Source organism: Balaenoptera borealis (assembly GCF_965194805.1).
Source record: "Balaenoptera borealis genome assembly, chromosome: 4".
Classification (NCBI taxonomy): domain Eukaryota; kingdom Metazoa; phylum Chordata; class Mammalia; order Artiodactyla; family Balaenopteridae; genus Balaenoptera; species Balaenoptera borealis.
Window position 1 is genome coordinate 11,113,328 of NC_138861.1, and position 15,328 is coordinate 11,128,655.

At 38.3% G+C, this 15,328-nt stretch overlaps 1 protein-coding gene across 3 annotated transcripts in view; it reads right to left on the reverse strand.

Annotated features, from left to right (window-relative positions):
* Positions 1-14,975, reverse strand: part of SNCA (synuclein alpha) — a 129,694-nt gene extending 114,719 nt beyond the window's left edge. Inside the window, exons 1-3 of one of the 3 annotated variants that reach the window (XM_082391823.1) lie at positions 14,874-14,975; positions 12,227-12,372; positions 3,235-3,276 (exon numbers count right to left, since the gene is read on the reverse strand). In XM_082391823.1, coding sequence (XP_082247949.1) covers positions 3,235-3,276; positions 12,227-12,347 — 163 coding nt within the window. In that variant the 5' untranslated portion in view covers positions 12,348-12,372; positions 14,874-14,975. Of the gene's footprint in view, positions 1-3,234; positions 3,277-12,226; positions 12,373-13,489; positions 13,910-14,873 lie in introns of those variants that run through there. The other 2 variants (XM_082391822.1, XM_082391821.1) reach the window with 2 other exon arrangements.
* Positions 14,976-15,328: the final 353 nt, after the last annotated feature.

Below are 15,328 nucleotides of genomic sequence, written 5' to 3' on the forward strand. Positions count from 1 at the left end.
CTTCTTGGTCTCTTGTAATAGTCTTTATTTTAAAGTCTATTTTGTCTGATGTGAGAATTGCTACTCCAGCTTTCTTTTGATTTGGCATGGAATATCTTTTTCCATCCCCTCACTTTCAGTCTGTAGGTGTCCCTAGGTCTGAAGTGGGTCTCTTGTAGACAGCATATGTACGTGTCTTGTTTTTGTATCCATTCAGCCAGTCTATGTCTTTTTGTTTGAGCATTTAATCCATTTACATGTAAGGTAGTTTTCAATATGTATGTTCCTGTTACCATTTTCTTATCGTTTTTCGTTTGTTATTGTAGGTCTTTTCCTTCTCTTGTGTTTCCTGTCTAGAGAAGTCCCTTTAGCATTTGCTGTAAAGCTGGTTTGGTGGTGCTGAATTCTCTTAGCTTTTCCTTGTCCGTAAAATTTTAATTTCTCCATTGAATCTGAATGAGATCCTTGCTGGGTAGTCTTGGTTGTAGGTTTTTCCCTTTCATCACTTAAATATGTTCTGCCACTCCCTTCTGGCTTGCAGAGTTTCTGCTGAAAGATCAGATGTTAACCTTATGGGGATTCCCTTTTATGTTATTTGTTGCTTTTCCCTTGCTGCTTTTAATATTTTTTCTTTGTGTTTAATTTTTGATAGTTTGATTAGTATGTGTCTTGGTGTGTTCCTCCTTGGATTTATCCTATATGGGATTCTCTGCACTTCCTTGACTTGAATGACTATTTGCTTTCCTATATTAGGGAAGTTTTCAACTATAATCTCTTCAAATATTGTCTCAGTCCCTTTCTTTTTCTCTTCTTCTTCTGGGACCCCTGTAGTTCGAATGTTGGTGTGCTTAATGTTGTCCCAGAGGTCTCTGAGACTGTCTTTAATTCTTTTCATTCTTTTTTCTTTATTCTGCTCTGCGGTAGTTATTTCTACTATTTAATCTTCCAGGTCACTTATCCGTTCTTCTGTCACAGTTATTCTACTATTGATTCTTTGTAGAGAATATTTTATTTCATTTATTGTGTTGTTCATCATTGTTTGATCTTTAGTTCATCTAGGTCCTCATTAAACATTTCTTGTATTTTCTCCATTCTATTTCCAAGATTTTGGATCATCTTTACTATCATTACTCTGAATTCTTTTTCAGGTAGACTGCCTATTACCTCTGCATTTGTTTGGTCTGGTGGGTTTTTACTTTGCTCCTTCATCTGCTGCGTATTTCTCTGTGTTCTCGTTTTGCTTAACTTACTGTGTTTGGGGTCTCCTTTTCACACACTACAGGTTCATAGTTCCCATTGTTTTTTGTGTCTGCCCCCCGTGGGTAAGATTGGTTCAGTGGCTTATGTAGGCTACCTGGTGGAGGGGACTGCTGCCTGTGTTCTGGTGGGTTAGGCTGGATCTTGTCTTTCTGGTGGGTAGGACCACATCTGATGGTGTGTTTTGGGGTGTCTGTGAACTTATTATGATTTTAGGCAGCCTCTGTGCTAATGGGTGGGGCTGTGTTCCTGTCTTGCTAGTTGTTTTGCATGGGGTGTCCAGCACTGGAGCCTGCTGGTCACTGAATGGAGCTGGGTCTTAGCATTGAGATGGAGATCTCTGGGAGAGCTCTCACCAATTGATATTACGTGGGGCCAGGAGGTCTCTGGTGGACCAATGTCCTGAACTCGGCTCTCCCACCTCAGAGGCTCAGGCCTGACACCAGGCCAGAGCACTAAGACTCTGTCAGCCAGACGGCTCAGAAGAAAAAGGAGGGAAAAAAAAGAAAGAAAGAAAAAAAATAAAATAAAATAAAATGAAGTTATTAAAATAAAATATAAAACATTATTAAAATTTTTTAAAAAGTAAAAAAAAAAGAAAGAGAGAAACCATACCAATAAACAAATCCACCAATGATAACAAGCGCTAAAAACTATACTAAGATAAACATAAAAATCAAAAACTAGTCAGTAGCATACAGCAAACCCCAAGTCTACATTTGCTCCCAAAGTCCACAGCCTCAATTTTGGGAATCCTAACCACAAGGCCACCAGGGAACTCCCTGTTTTAATTTTATACCCTAATTTTTTATCAAAAATATGTATAAAATAGTCATATAAATACTTTTCTCCACTAGCTGCAAAAATGTAGCTCAAGATAGATCCACTATAAAGTGATAGTAAGTAACACCTAGATAATATATACTATTTGCCTTCAGTATTCTATGTATTTATATATATTCATTCTTTTACAGATGAGGAAACTGAATCACATAGAGGTTATGAATCTTGCAGAAAAATCACACAGCTAGTAAGGGGTAAGCAGAAATTCAAACTAAAGAGGTCTTGCTCCAGTGTTTATGGCCTTAACCACAATACTGTATTAATATTCCCGTTTGATTTTCCCAATTTCTATTTTATAATTTATCAATAGGAGCATGTTATTTTTCTGAAGCCTTGTTATGTTTACTGTTTTCTGATGATATGAATTATATTTCTGATTATATCTCTTGTTTTACCACACCTGTCAGAAAGCTTGGAGTACGTACAAAATGAAACTCAATCACAGCAAGTCTGTGGGCTTTTAAAGTTGTTAAATTGTGATTTTTCCCTTGATTTTCCTATTTCTATCATTATCCTCCTCCTCTTCCTCATTATCACCACCATAATTTTCATAATTTTTGCTATTCATTTATTGTAATCTTCTTACAGACTTATTCAAAATCTTGGTGAAATTAGGCCAAACAGAGATAAATACAATAAGTAATTTACTGATCATCCCAAGGGTGTTTCCTAAAATGTCTTCTGAATCATCAAGGAAATGTTATAATTCGTATATTGTAGTGTCAGAATATTTCATTATACACTACAGAAAATTTTAATTCATTCCTTGAAAATGGCAATCCTTATATGATATTTATGCTATCGGTTTGCCAAGAACACTAAGTTGGTCTGAATACTCAAATCTACACTACTATAAATTAAACAATTAAACTGGTTAATTCAGTCATCATTCTTGACAGTTACACACATTGTGCTTTATTTATTTACAACAAATACTTAAACTATTTAAAAATATTTAATAAAGAATCAAGATTTTAAAAAAAGATTAAAGAAAAAAAAAAGAATCAAGATTAAACAAAGCTGATGTTCCCTAGAATGCTCCTCTCTGGGCAGAGTGGTTATTTACAATTACATTCTGAATGATCAGTGCTAGGGCTATACTGCTTACTAGATATTTTCAATATCATCCCTGGATATAAGCTCCACGAAGCTTACCTGTTGTCACACCATGAACCACTCCTTCCTTAGTTTTGGATCCTATAAAAACAAACAAATTGAAACCATAAGTCTCAAAGTCGCCTTTACTGCTAATGAGCTACTTTGAAATACATCTAATGGAAAAACAGTATCTCAATCTTCAGAAGCCCATGTGTTAAGATATCCTCAGGGGGGCAAAAAATCTAAAACAAAGAAATCCAGCAATCACTACAACAAGTAGAAGAAAGCAAAGCTAACAGGATACTTTCCGATTATGATTTTAGCACACACTGATGACTTTTCAACCCGTGTCCCACTTCACACATCAACTTACAGAAGGGGAAAAAAATGGTGAGATAACACTGGGGCTGGGTGGGAAGGTGATTTTGGATTCAGAACTGCAGAAGCTCTACCAAAGTACAATACAAAAGAGAGATTAGGTAACCCATGAAACATAAACAGATGGGGGAGGGAGAGGAGGAATTCACATTTGTTGAACACCTATTATGTAAAAGGTATTTTACATCTCATCTCATTTAAGTTTTGTAATACCTATTTCATATCATGCCCATTTTATTCCATATGCAGCAATTACAAATTAAAGTTAAATGATTTGCCTAAAATCACATAGGTAGTAACTGGCTACAACCACATTCAAATTAAGGGCTCTATGACCCTAAGCCCATATTTTCTACGAAGCCAGGCAAACCTTTAGAAGGAATGCAGTATTTTATCATTCAAGTATGATTAATGCCAGCTTCAAGAAGTGGCAAGATAGGAATTTTCCCCAACTCTTGACCATTACTAAGCTTTTACACAAGTAATTTATTAATATGTGTCATTATAACTAAGTTTGTGAACAATTTTATTCATAAGCCCTTTAATGTTGGATTTTTTAGTGTAATTGATACCAGCTTTTTCACAAAATGTTTTTGAAGAAAATAACAACAAAATGAAGATTCATTTGAAAACTACCCTATAAGTCAAATAAAGTAGTTCTATTAGACAGAGAAGAATGTAAGGAAATTAGGACATAATAACTTGGAAATGATTTAAACCTATATTTGGATATTAAGATAGTCACCAATCTTCAGTTTAAAAACGTACTGACTTATAAACCCTTACTGAGTATACTAGAAATAACTGTAAACACATTTTACAACAGGAAAAAAGGGTAAGAGAGCCTCAGTTCCTTATCAAATAAAAATCCTTACCAATAAAATTAATATATAAGATTAATTAAATAATCTCTAAGAAGCTGGTTCTTAAACTGGAGAGTGCAGCAGAATCAATTAAGTGGAAGCAAGGTTAAAAAATGTTGACTATTGAGTCAGAGTTTCAATATTCAGTAAATATCAGGTACAGATATTTGCATTTTTAATAATCCTCATGATCTAATGCAGGTAATACACGGATCAAATTTGAGAAACACTGGTCTGAGGCAGTTTCTAGTTCCAAATTTATTTAGAAGTACATATCAATGATATAAATAATATGATGAGCAATAAGATGATTTAAATAAATATACATGATCATATTGAAAATTTTCATTGAATTTTTTAATAAAAATATATAAATAAGGCATTAAGTATAACTTGCATGCATTATATTTAAACTTGCACTGTACAAAACAGTCCAGCTAAGTTTCTACATTTAATAAAGCAATTTAAGTATATTTAAGAACTTCCAATTTGAATGTATTTAAGGACCTCTAATAAATATACAGCATAAAATGAAATACAGCCTTGTAGTTAAGAAAGTGAGCTCTGGATTCTGATTTTCTGGATTTAAATCTTCACTTCACTACATAATAAACAAATACACATCACACGATCAACATGAAGATCAAAGCAAATAATACATGTACAGGTCTTAAAACAGTGTTTAGTACACAGTACTTAGTAAGTGATAATTGTTATTATTTTTCTTATATAATATTTGTAAAGAGATTTTCAGTTTAAAACACAGGACAAATCACCATATCATAAACTCATATAAATGAAATTGTGCAGTTGTTAAATATGTTAAAGGTTACAGGATAGTATTTTACATATATGCAATATGAAGTGTGTGTGTGTGTATTTTTCAGGCAATGATCACTTTGCATAGTATTGTGGAATCATAAAGTGACCGCACACAAGCTGAGGTGAAGCTATAGAAAGTGATCTTAATAATCAATGAGGAAAATTCTGATTAATCAGTGATAGAAATGACTGTTGTTCCATGACCTTTAAAATTTTCTGTCAAAACATTAAAAATTCTTCTAGTCATTTAAAAATGTACAGGGAAATTAAAAACTAAGTAAAGTAATATTTATTTTGTGTACTGTAATTTAAAACATTGAAAAGTGTTTTATTTCTCTGTAAAAAACTTATGAGTGGTTTAAACAGTGCTTGTCTTCTCCCCATTGTATAACTTTCAATATTGAGCTGAGGATCTTTTCTAGGTCTTAGAAAATTGTCACACTCCTTCATAAGTTTGGGTCAGTTTCCAAAATCTTAGCTTTTGCATTTTTAATGTCATTATGTATCTCTGATGGTTTCTTTCATGTGAGGTGTTTATATGGCACCACTTCCTCTGGGACAGCTTCAGCCTACTCATCACAAACACATTTTCCATTTATGTTGATACCTTCACCTTCGAGAAGTTCCTCTGGCTGCATATCAAGAGTCTCCTGAATGGCAGCAGTATCCACATTCTCGCAGTCAGCTATTTCTTCTATAAATACATTTATGTCTGATTCAAATTTTACTTTCAGCATTTTTCACTTCATTTCTTTGCTGACATTCACTCCTTTGGTCAATTTCCTCTTCCAATTATGCATTTTTGTAAAATATCATCTGTGTTTATCATTGGGAGGCAAGGAGGTAACATACCTATGGGCTTTGCTGTCTGTACGAACTGAATAACAGATCATACAGCCACTGTATGTTACAGCAGACTGATCACAAATAAACTTTGAAAGAAGTCATGTGATTTGGCCATGGATCATAATGAGTTTCTGTTACTTATGTAGTGATTGTGGGCTAAAGAGCTAGGAGCAAAGTTTGTACTTTATGTAATAACTCACAGTTTATGTATTGCGGTGATAGAAATTTGAACTGTATTGTTAGGGACTGGTTTTATTTAACTGATTGTGGTAACTGAAGTTCATGTATACTGGAACTATGCAAAGTGAGAAAAACCTGTATTTAAGAGAATATTTCTTATCACTACCCACCTGCCACTCCTTGAACCCCTTATTTCAAAAACTGACTAGTAAAAAGAAATTTTTAACAGTTGGCCTGTGGTCTTTCCTCTCTACCTCAGTTATAACTGATAATTTGATCTTTGGCTAAATCATGGAATGTATCCTGAATTAAAGATACGTGAAAGTCTTGATGAGGTTGCTTTGCATCAAACCAATCACCTTTTTTGGCTGTCATAATTCTTCATTAGTATATGTCATTGATGATTAACCTTTAATTGATGAGTAATCTGTAATTGAAAAGATATAGTTACAAAATAGGTGCCAAGTGGCTATGTGACTATTAACATGGATAGATAGATAGATAGATAGATAGGTAGATCTCATAATAGATATAGCTGAAGGGACACTAGATCTGATGGCTTCCCTGAGCTGAGGTGGCCCACACCCATTCCCCTCTTGTCTGTCAGGACTTCACAAAGCTACAGAGTGGAGAAGGTCAGAAGTAATGCCTAATCTTTGCAAGGACTCAGTTATGTTATTGGGCATGTTATGTTGACTATCTGATTATGGTGGAGGTGAAGCATATTGTGACTTGGGAGTTTGATATCAATCCACAGTCTCGACAACTGCTACTTACTGAGCAGAATGTCATTGGAAGTGTTTTGAAGATCGTTTTCTTGCCTTTACTGTTGCAATACTTGACATTATATAAAAAGAACTACTTTTTTTTTTTTTGCTTTTGAATTTGACTCTCAATTTATAATTTCTAAGCTATTTGATTGAGATATTTTTTGTCCATTAAATTGAAGTAGGTTGATTGAAAATTTATGTACAAAGATATCACAAAAGGAGAAAAAAATCACAAAAATAACACTGATTCTTATGGTGATTCTTCAATTAGTTAAAAGATAGTTGTCAAAAGTATAATATTGTAAAGGAATGAGGTTACTTTTCTCATGAGGCTTAAGAAAACCGTGTGCCAAACTTCTTCAGGCAAAAGTGAAATTAGAAAAATTTCCTTAGGCATTTCTAATCTTTCAAGCTAGTTATTGATAATAGTTCTTGTAATGAAGGATGAAATGATAGAAAGAAAACATATTGACAAAGTAATTATTCTGTTAGAGAGTTTATTTGACAGTAATAACCATGGCTCCTATATATAAAAGTGTGCTTTACAAAAATTCTCAATGAAATATTAACAAATCAAACCCAACAACGTATAAAAAGAATTATATACCACAGTCAAGTGGGATGTATCATAGGTATGAAAGGCTGGTTCAGCGTCTGAAAGTCAATTAAGTAATTCATCACATCAGCAGGCTCAAAAAGACAAATCACATGATCACATTAATAGATGCAGAAAGAGCATTTGACAAAATCCAACACTTATTTGTGATTAAAAAAAACACCAGTAAACTAGAAATAGTGGGGAACATTCTCAACTTGATAAAGAATATCTACCAAAAAATCTACAGCTAACATCATATTTCATGGTGAGACACTAGAAGACACTTTCCTACTAAGACCAAGAACAAAGCAAGAATATCCCCTTTCACCACTTCTTTCAACATCGTACAGGAAGACCTAGCTAATGCAATAAAACAAGGAAATATAAGGTATCAGATTGGGAAAGAAGAAATAAAACTGCCAAGAATCAACAAAAAAATCTCCTGGAGCTAATACGTTACTACAGAAAGGTTGCAGGATACAAGGTTAAAAAGTCAATCACCTTCCTATCTACCAGTAATGAACAAGTAGAATTTGAAATTAAAAACACAATACCATTTAACATTAGCACCAAAAAAAATAAAATGCCTGCATATAAATTTAACAGAATATATACAAGATCTATATGAGAAAAACTACAACGCTCTGATAACAAAATCAAAGAACTATATAAATGGAGAGCTAGCTATTCCATGTTCATGGATAAAAGATGCAATATTATCAAGATGTCAGCTCTTCCCAACTTGATTTATAGTTCAATGTAATCTTATTCAAAATCCCAGCAAGTTATTTTGTGAATGTTGACAAACTGATTCTAAAGTTTGTGTGGAGAGGCAAAAGGTCAAAAATAGCCAAAATGGTATTGAAGAAGAACAAAATTAGAGGACTGACATTACCAAACTTCAAGACTTACTATAAAGCTACAGTAATCAAGACAACGTGATATTGGTAAAAGAATAAACAAATAGATCAAGGGAGCAGAGAAGAGAGCCCAGAAATACACCGACATAAATATAATCAATGGAGTTTTCACAAAGGAAAAAAGGCAATAAAATGGAGCAAAGACAGTCTTTTAAACAAATGGTGCTAGAACAACTGGACATCTACATGCAAAAAATAATTCTATACACCAACTTTACACCCTTCACAAACAAAAAACCCAGTATAGATCACAGCCTTAAATGTAAAATGTGAAACTATAAAACTCCTAGAAGATCACATAGGAAAAAAATCTACATCACCTTGAGTATGGCAATGACATTTTAGCTATAACACCAAAGACACGCTTCATGAAATAAATCATTAATAAGCTGGAACTCATTGAAATTAAAAACTTCTGTGAAAGACAATGTCAAGAGAATGAGAAAACAGTCTACAGACAGGAAAATATTCATGAAAGATATATCTGAAAAAGAACTGTTATCCAAAATAGACAAAGAACTCTTAAAGATCAACAAGAAAGCAAATAACCTGATTAAAAAATGGGCCAAAGATCTTAACAGACACCTCATCAAACAAGATGTGCAGATGGCAGAGGAGCATTTGAAAAGATGCTCCACGTCCTATGTCATCAGGGAAATGCGAACTAAAATAACAATGAGATGCCGCTACACACGTATTAGCATGGCCAAAATCCAGAACACTGACAACATCAAATATTGCTGGGCAAGTAGAGCAACAGGAACTGTCATTAATTGCTGGTGGGCATGCAAAAGAGTGCAGCCCCTGCAGAAGACAGTTTGATGGTTTCTTTAAAAACTAAACATATTTTTACCATATGACCCAGCAACTGTGCTCCTTGGTATTTACCCAAAGGAGCTGAAAAGTTAGGTCCACACAAAAACCTGCGCAGCAGATTTATTCATAATTGCCAAAACTTGGAAGCAACCAGATGTCCTTCAGAAGGTGAATGGATAGACAAACTGTGATACATTGAGACAATAGAATATTATTTGGCACTAAAAAGAAATGAGCCATTAAAAGACATGGAAGAACTTTAAATGCATACTATTAAGTGAAAGAAGCCAATCTGAACAGACTACATAATATATGATTCCAATGATAATGACATTCTGGAAAAGGCAAAACTATGGAAAGAAAAAGATCAGTGGTTGCCTGGGGCTGGGGGACACTGAAAATATTCTATAAGATATTATAATGATGAATACATATCATGATACATTTGTCCAAACTCACAGAATATACTATACCAAGAGCAAACCCGAATGGAAACTATGGACTTTGGATGATTATGATGTGTCAGTGTAGGTCCATCAGCTGTAACAAATGTACCATCTAGTGAAGGATGTTGGTAATGGGAGAGGCTATGAAAGTATGGGGGGAGGGGGTACATGGGAAACCTCTGTATCTTCACCTCAATTTCTCTGTTAACTTCAAAACTGCTATAAAAAATAAAGTCTTTAATTTTTTAAAAGTATGTGTTATTATTCATATGTTCTGCTTTATTATGACATTCTCGCAAAAACTCTGCAAGGTAGTTGTATTTATCCAAATCATATTTTTACAAATGAGGAAAGTGATGCTCAGATATATTAAGTTACTTCCCCAGTATCCTAGGGGTAATAAGTGGTGTAGCCTGGAGTGGAATTTAAGTTTGACGTCAAATCTATGTTTTTTTCTCCTTTATCAGGAGTCAGCAAACTACAGCCTATGAGCCAAATAAGCTCCCCAGCTGTTTTAGTAAGTAACGTTTTATTGGAACATAGCAACCCTAATTATTGTCTCTGGCTGCTTTCACACTATAAGAGCAAAGTTGAGCAGATGAAACATATATCATAGCCTAAAATATTCACTATCTACCCCTTTAAAGAAAAAGCTTGCCAACACCTGAACTATATTACTATGTCTTCACATGGTCACTCTTCATCCTGAATCCTGTATTTGTATTCAACTTTTAATTGACTTTAAAACATAACTGATAAACAGTTTATAGAATGCACCATGTGTTAAATACCAAAATAAACATTGAAGATGATTTTTAAAAAACACATGTCACATAAACAAATTAAAACTTCATATAATAATCTCAGAACAAATAACAGAATTAATCTCTAAAAAGTAAAATAATTTTATTTGCCCAAACTCATAGTTGACAATGAAAACAAATACAATGCTTTCCAGATGATAATCCTGCTTATTACCTGGAAAACTGCAATGTATTAATTTAATAGTCAGTATTTTCTGGGCTCCTTAAAAACTAATAAAGTGGATATTATCATACTAAAAAAGTCTTTAAAGTTAGTAAGTTATAAAGTAACTGAAATCAAAGAATAGTTGCAAGCATGCACTTGCACAACTTGGAAAACTGAGGACAAATATAAAGATATTGGTTATCTGCATGTCACTGATTCAGTACCCCAAATTCCATCTAAAAAGATATAATCCGCACTTCACAAAAAAACTTGAAGTTAACTCATCAGTGTTTTCCCTCTTGTAACATCTTTTAATCCAATGAAGATATGTTTTAAGGTAAAGAGTAATTTAACTAGAGATTTGTGGTAAGATTAAGCCAACATATAAAGAGTCTATGAACAGTGAGAAAAAAATATGAGAAGGATTCATAAAAATCGTTCCAAGTATAACTTTTCTCCAGCCCATCGATGTTGGAGAGACGGTGTAGCTTTCTTTCACCCCACAGACACAGGCAGAGTATTCTAAATATGTTCATCCTCCACTTTATTGCTCATCCTTTGGCTACCGTTGCTACAGCTGCTGCCAGAGAATGTGGAAGAGCTCAGAGGAGAAAGAGGAGACGCAGAATGGGCAGTGGGTAAGTGTATGTGCGCATGTGTCTACTCCTATGCATTAGCGTGTGCCTACTTCTTCCCCAAAGAGTTTGAGGTGATTTGTAAAATAACACCCAACCTAACACAGTTCATGAGAGTCAGGGTCTGTAAGAATACTCCAAGGTGGGAATTTATAAACAAGTAGAAATAATAAGCATCAATCTCATCATTTATTGTGTGTATCGCTTGATAAATGAAATATATAAATGTCTCGGAGATATCAGCAGCCTTCGAGCACTTTCTTGAACTTAGTCCCCAGCTTACCAAGTGGTAGCAAGAAGTAACTCCACCAAAGACTTTTTTGTCCTTTCCTTTTTAGGGCCACAGAAGGTCTCTCTTTACATATCTCAAGGTCATATCAAAGTCTTATTTTTAAATTGGAATACACTAAAATTAGCATATATTATACATGATGATAAAAGAAATCAAAAGCCCATGGATGAGTTTGATTCTTAAAATAGTCTCGATTATTTTTTAAGACTGAGTTTTAAAAACTGTCCCCGGAGCTATAGTTACTTATGCATAGAAACATTCATTTTAAAAAAGAAACCAAGTCCTAAGTATTATTGCAAAATTAAATAAGCTGGAGAAACAAAATAGCCCCACTTTTTACTGTAGCCCAAACATACACACACATTCACCTACCTACACATACCTCTGATTCAGTCCATCATTTTGACAAGTGAAGATGCAGAACTGAATCAAGTGGGAAACACCAGCATTTAAAACATGAGTCATCCTAACGCATCAGTCATAAATAACGAAGTGACACTTGGGTCTTACCTACCTACGTAGAGAACACCCTCTTTTGTCTTTTCCGCTGCTTCTGCTACACCCTGCTTGGTTTTTTCAGCAGCGGCCACGACTCCCTCCTTGGCCTTTGAAAGTCCTTTCATGAATACATCCATGGCTGATGAATTCCTTTACACCGCACTGGAGAACACAAAATACACTTTGAGAACTTCTGGGTAAAACCAAACGAAATTAGAACCACCCAAGGTAAAAACCACTGAAAGATCAGTAGACTCCCCAAAAGTGTGGGATTCTTTTAAGTGTACCTCCATTTCCACCATCGGACAAAGCAGCCTTCTTTTTTTTTTTTTAGCTTTTGCATTAAAAATGTAGCATCTCCCATCCATCTTGGCTGGTAAAAGTCTAGCCGCCTAAACATGGATTAGGATGAATCATCTGAGCTGTTCTTACAGCCTTTCCGAAGTGGAATCACATGAAAAGATGGGCCCCTCTTTTAACTTCCCAGGGTCCAAATGGTAACAGTATATCTTAGAAGTGCGTTTAGAAGACAGGTCACAGGAAAAGCAAAGGGAGCTGGAGGCACGGGGTCAGGGACACTCTTAAAATAAATTCCCGAAGGCGGCTAACAGGTCAAACGTGAAGAGGGCAAGGGAGGGAACTGCTCACTCTGGGCGTGGCTGAACCTCAGCCCCCGCCCCCCCGCCCCGCACCCTAATCCACCCCACCACGCACCCGGCCCTCGGCCATCGGCCCTGCGCACGCAGGCGCGCGTTCACACCCGCGGGCAGCCTCGGGACGCGCGCCAGCTCCCCGAGGGGGCGTCCTCCGCGCGCTGAACCCGCCAGCCACCCGGCGCCCGCACCTGTTAACCCCTTACCACCTGCTGGCTTGCCCTCTTTGCTCTTCCGTTTAATGATCGGCCAAACACAGCTTGTTTACTTAACAGAGAGAACGGATTGCGGGATTTAAGGAAAGCGGAAAATAAAACTTGAATACTCATACTCCATCGGGCATCCTCGCCTTTCCCAAAGAAACAGCTTACCCCTGAGAATCCGGACCTCTCAGCCTCTGAGGACGAGAAGCGGGGAGTTCCGGAGGCAGAAGGCAAGCCAGGTGAATTTACTTTCCGCAAGCTCACCGTTAGGGGTAAGAACCCACCTCCGCGAGGGACTCGACTACGGCGGGTCCTCATTGCAGCAGCACCAACCCCGCCGCCCGGGCGTTCGCAATGACTCTTCTCCCACCGGGTTTTCTCCACGATTTCCCAAGCTGCCCGCTGAGATCCACAGGTACTTACCTGATTCCCTCGGCTCCTCAGAACTCGGATTCTTCCCCCACCCGCACTTTTAAAAAATGTAAAACAATTCCCAAATATTATTTAAGTGGGAAGAGGGAGGATGCAGAGCGCACAGGAAGGGTGGAGGTGGCACCAGAAGAGGGGTGGTCCCCAGAGGAGGCGGCTGTCAGCATAACCGTGCGAGGAGAGGCTGGGGGCGTGGGACGCCAGCCCGCAAACCCGGCGTCGAATTGCCACTCCCCGTCCCCCGCACGGGAGGATCCGGGAGAAGAAGACAGGAGGTCGCAAGGGAAGGCAGGGGAAAGAGCGCCGAGGACGCTAAAGGCAGGGCTCGGTCCCCGGCTCAGCTCGAAGGCCGGCACACAGCTCACCCCGCGTGGCCGCGCTCGCTCGCTCGCTCGCCCCCTCTCCTTCTCGTGGTCCTTCCTTCTCCTCCCCCTCGTCCTCCTCCTCCTCCTCCTCCTCCTGCGCTCGCCGCCCCCGCAGCTGATTTGTCAGCTCCTCGCCCCGCCCCTCCCCGGCGCTCGCCGCTCTCCGCGCCGCGTGCTCTTCCCTCCGCTTCTCGGCTGGCGATGGGGGGGGTGGAAGAAGGCGGTCCCTCCAACTCCAGCAGCCCGCCAGGTCCTGGGAGACGGGAAGGTGGGGCGTGCTGGGGCTCACTGCAAGTCCGGGGTCACGGGGGTTCTTGCGGAGATTCGGAGCGGTTAGGCTTGGACTGATGTCTTCTCCCTCTTTCCCATCCCCCCCCCCTCCTTCCCCGTCTCCGCCTTTCCCTCTGGCTCCTCACGGGACCCCCACGTCAGAACCAGCCTGGGGAAGTGCAAGTCTGGGGGAATCGACCCCCAAAGATAGAGGCAGCCTCTCGGGGAGCTGCGGAAGGAGACAGGCAGCTTAGGAAGGATGCTCCCAGCGGCCCTGCCAAGAGCACGTTTCCCGCGGGTCGCTGAAATCTGATTAATGGTCGTAGGACACAGCGTTAACGATGCTTTTGTTTAAAGAGCCTCCAGATGTACGCTTGCTCTTAACCTCTCATGAGCCCGAAATGGTCTCGCGGGTGGAGAGAAGACTAGTAAAGAAGAGTTACAGGTTGAAGAGGCGGGAGGAGGCTCGTCAAATCCTCTTCCCGCCCCACTCTCACCATTTTCTTTTCCACCAACCAGCGGCTGCCAGACGCTGCTTTTCCCATCAGGGGAACAAGGAAGGAATAGTCCCCAGCCGTCGAAACCAAGTGGCTGTAAGACTTTTCGTTCTCAGAATGGAATTTACTTTCCAGATTCGAGGGCCTGGCTGGAAGGGACAAAGCCAGCGTGATTGAGTCGCCTGACCCAGCAGATCCAATTTCTTCCGCCCCTTCTGCAAAGGGAGATGCTTACACACCACTCACCTTTCCGGTTTCTGATTCCCGTTGTCCTCGGTGCTGACACGCTACCGCATCCCACACACAGACACACAGGCAGACACTCGCACGGGTTTCAAGACAATTTTTGCATTGCTTAACACAGTTTCACCTTTCAGAGCTGGAGGGAAAACAGCTGTTCTGGATCACACCGGAACGGAGACCCAAGCGCCTCCCCGTAACAGATCTGCCTCTGCTTTTTTTGCCTGGAATGGGAGGGTGCTTTTAGAACTGGAAGGGGAAAAGAAGTCTTTGCTGTATGTTTTTTTTGTTTGTGTTGTGTTTATTTTTTGTAGGGAAAAAAAAAAAGCTTTCTCTGATCCTTGCACTCACATTCTGAAATGTGAGTAAAAAGGAATTTAAATCTACAAAACAACCATTTGAAACCAAAAGAGACTGGAAGCAAGTGTATTTGTTGCTTAAACAACTCCTTGCACTATCGG